Source organism: Cebus imitator, unplaced genomic scaffold (assembly GCF_001604975.1).
Source record: "Cebus imitator isolate Cc_AM_T3 unplaced genomic scaffold, Cebus_imitator-1.0 Scaffold235, whole genome shotgun sequence".
NCBI lineage: Eukaryota > Metazoa > Chordata > Mammalia > Primates > Cebidae > Cebus > Cebus imitator.
Genome location: NW_016107550.1, coordinates 372,338 through 375,619, shown reverse-complemented (window position 1 = coordinate 375,619; position 3,282 = coordinate 372,338). Strand labels below are relative to the sequence as shown.

Genomic DNA, 3,282 nt, shown 5'->3' with positions numbered 1-3,282 from the left:
CATTTCTCTCTAATTAAAGATCAGTTTGTTATTCATCAGGTTACTTCCAGATATGAATTAGATTAACAATAAGACTCGAGAAACTACAGTTAGCCTGGAATCTCACTGCATGATTCATTCATCTATACCTAAGAGGAATCTGTTTCTTTCACTCAAGTTAGTATCTTAACTTTTCCCATTTACAGACAAATTCTAGAACACTTTAGGAAGTATCTGTTGAATAAAGACTGTCCATATGCTCTTGTTCAATGCGGAAATTCTGATAAGCCCTTTCAAAGCAGATCTTTTAAAATAAAACTCTTCTATCGTTCAATTATTTTTTGGCACAGTGTTGCAGCCAAACTTGAAATACTATGTAGCCAAAGTAATGTTCAGTAGGATGAAGATAAATATATTTGAGCACTTAAAAATATTAAATACCATAGTAACAAGATTTCCAAACCATTGATGGGCGAGTTCATGTCCCACAACCAGAGCAACCCACTGGCGTGATGAAGAACAGGAATTTTTTGGATCAATAAGCAATGCAGTCTCCCTGTGTTTAAAAAAAGAAAAAATAAATAAATTTAAACAATAAAAGTGGGCATGCATAAGTTGGAGAGATTCAGACAATAAATGAGATGGTCAAGTTAGGCTTTAGAGATATTAGGAAAACACTTCCTAATATGGATAGAAAAAGTTACAGAAAGATTAAAGACTACCCCAGTAGAATTCACACAACAGAATATCAAAGATGTGACACAAGTTTCGTTATCAGTTTGTTGATAGGATTAGCTGTCTCAAATTCTGGGAAAACACTGTCTAAGGGATTAGGGATTACTGTGCCAGATGAAGAGAAAAGGAAGTCCTTCCATTAAATGAGGGGAGTGATGGAGGAAGATGAATTCCACAGTCCCAAAAACAACATTGAGCTGGCTGTCTAAAACTTAGCTCATTTAAGAAGGCAATTGAAAGTGAAAGGCAAAAACTTGTTTACAAACAGACTCTGCTTTTGAAAGTTATACAACTCACATATTTATGTTGTAGTGACAGACATGTAAAAACTTGGCTAGCAGATATGAAATCAGGGATGGTTCTTCAAGCTGGATAAATAACTATGAAACTACTGGGAGGAAAGAAAGGCACTGCAATGAGAAACTGAGCCAAGAATATATCTAAAAATGCTACTAATGCCAGATGCTCACTTTAAAATCTTACACCCTCAGATAGTAGCACCAAAGGGAGGGGAGTCCATCTGCATTCTTGAAATGTGTGTCGAAGTGGGGGAAGGTAGAAAAATTTACACCAGATCATAAAGCAGAAGCTACTCAACTGTGATTAGGAAGGTGACCCTTATGAAATCAGTGATTGAAAAGATAAGGTAGGGTAATACATCATTAACATACCTATAAGTAACAAGGCCCCAGTTCTCCATGGCACCTTCATAAAATAAATACAAACATTTATTGATATATATACATACTCTTTCACCAAAAGTCACAAAATTTTAAAAAGTTATTACAATTCAGCAATAAAATGAAATTTACTTTACCAGCTGCAAAGTCTGCAATAGCAATGAGATCAATTTTAGGTAGAGGATAAGGAACATTGAAGTAGTCCTTATAAAAAGGCAAGGTTTTAGCAGCAACCTATAAAAGTATAAACAAAATAACCATCTAATAAGTATTTTATTATAATTCATACTGAAACCCATAAAGGAATCCTGTTGTAAGCCAATGTATCATAAATTACTAGAAATTAATAACGGGGAGCCCTACCTCCGAAGACTGCCTTAGCTCCAAACTTTGAATACAATGGCCAAACTTTAATCCATTTGTAACTTGATATGTAAATATATAATTACATATTTTCCCACCCATTCCCTAGAGAAATTTCACTCTTACATTCTCTTAATTACTATTTTGTAAAATAACAAAACACCAAGATTGGCATTTCCAAAATTCTATTAAAAATAACCAAGTAGCACAACTTTCAGATTAAATTATAAATAACTGTACTAATAATTGATCAGAAATGTAAATTCCCCAACCTGGAGTTATGGACTGTTGGAACAATCCTCTTCAAGTACATTTACCTCTAATGCAAATTTTCCTTGCTCTGCTTTGCCAACAGGAGTGTAAACACGGACACATACACCATCTTTTGACCTTGTTTCTACAAAGTCATATTCACCCACAACAAATGCCACCAGATATGTAGACATAACAGGTGTGCGGGCAAACTTCACTTCCACTAAATTTTCATCATCAGGGTATGGTTTCCGGTCAATTACATTCTTTAAGGAAAAAAAAAAAGAAAAATTTAAATAGGTTTACATTAATACTGTAGAGCAAATACCAGCCAAAAACTGTAGGCTTTATTGCATCTCTTTCCCCCTTTCTAGCATGGCTTATGTCTCTGCCACAATTCATCCAGTGCTTTTATGCTGTCTTTAAGAAGGAAAGTGGTCTGATAAATAAAACACTCATACTAAGAAGCTGAAGGGCTGGGCACAGTGGCTATGCCTGCACTGTGGGAGGCTGAGGTGGGCGGATCACAAGGTCAAGAGATTGAGACCATCTTGGCCAACATGGTAAACCCCACCTCTACTAAAAATACAAAAATTAGCCTGGCATGGTGGCACACGGGGTTCCAGCTACTTGTAATGCTGAGGCAGGAGAATCGCTTGAACCCAGGAGGCGCAGTTGCAATGAGCCAAGATCACACCACTGCACTACGGCCTGGCGACAGAGTGAGATTCCATCTCAAAAAAAAAAAAAAAAAAAAAAAGAAGAAGTTGGAGGCTGAAGTGTTATAACTACCAAGGACCTGTGAGAGAAAAGAGAAATGGACTTTTCTTGAATACTTACTATAAGTCAGGCATTGGGATGATTTAAGTAAAGGCTTATACTTTTCAACTGACATTAAGTTTAGAAGAAAATGACTATTAATAAAAATAAAATATAGTGTAGAATCTTCCATTTCAAAGGATACAAACTTCTAGGTCTAGGGCTTTCTCTACCAAAGTTGGCTCTAATCTTATTATTATTTTTTTTTTTTCGGAGACAGAGTCTCACTCTGTTGCCAGGTGCTAGGCTGGAGTGCAGTGGCACAATCTCGGCTCACTGCAGCCTCCGCCTCCCGGGTTCAAGCAATTCTCCTGCCTCAGCCTCCCGAGTAGCTGGGACTACAGGCGCACGCCACTGCGCCCAGCTAGTTTTTGTATTTTTAGTAGAGACGGAGTTTCACCATGTTGGCCAAGATGGTCTCGATCTCCTGACCTCGTGATCTGCCCGCCTCAGC

At 37.2% G+C, this 3,282-nt stretch overlaps 1 protein-coding gene across 1 annotated transcript; it reads right to left on the bottom strand.

Annotated features, from left to right (window-relative positions):
* Window positions 1–34: 34 nt before the first annotated feature.
* On the bottom strand, window positions 35–2,296 carry LOC108282087 (puromycin-sensitive aminopeptidase-like protein). The gene is made up of 4 exons (XM_017497852.2): window positions 2,075–2,296; window positions 1,532–1,628; window positions 1,386–1,419; window positions 35–535 (listed from the first exon to the last, which is right to left on the bottom strand). The coding sequence occupies exons 1-4, from the start codon at window positions 2,201–2,203 to the stop codon at window positions 352–354; spliced, it is 444 nt and encodes a 147-aa protein (XP_017353341.1). The 5' UTR covers window positions 2,204–2,296; the 3' UTR covers window positions 35–351.
* Window positions 2,297–3,282: the final 986 nt, after the last annotated feature.

What these genes read in the sequence shown, in the direction of transcription:
- LOC108282087 (XM_017497852.2), bottom strand. Translation starts at nt 2,203, where the DNA reads ATGTCTACATATCTGGTGGCATTTGTTGTGGGTGAATATGACTTTGTA. An exon ending in AAGGAAAATTTGCATTAGAG is followed by an intron (nt 1,629 to 2,074) that starts GTAAATGTACTT and finishes ATACTTTTATAG; the next exon opens with GTTGCTGCTAAAACCTTGCC. An exon ending in TGGGGCCTTGTTACTTATAG is followed by an intron (nt 536 to 1,385) that starts GTATGTTAATGA and finishes TTTTAAACACAG; the next exon opens with GGAGACTGCATTGCTTATTG.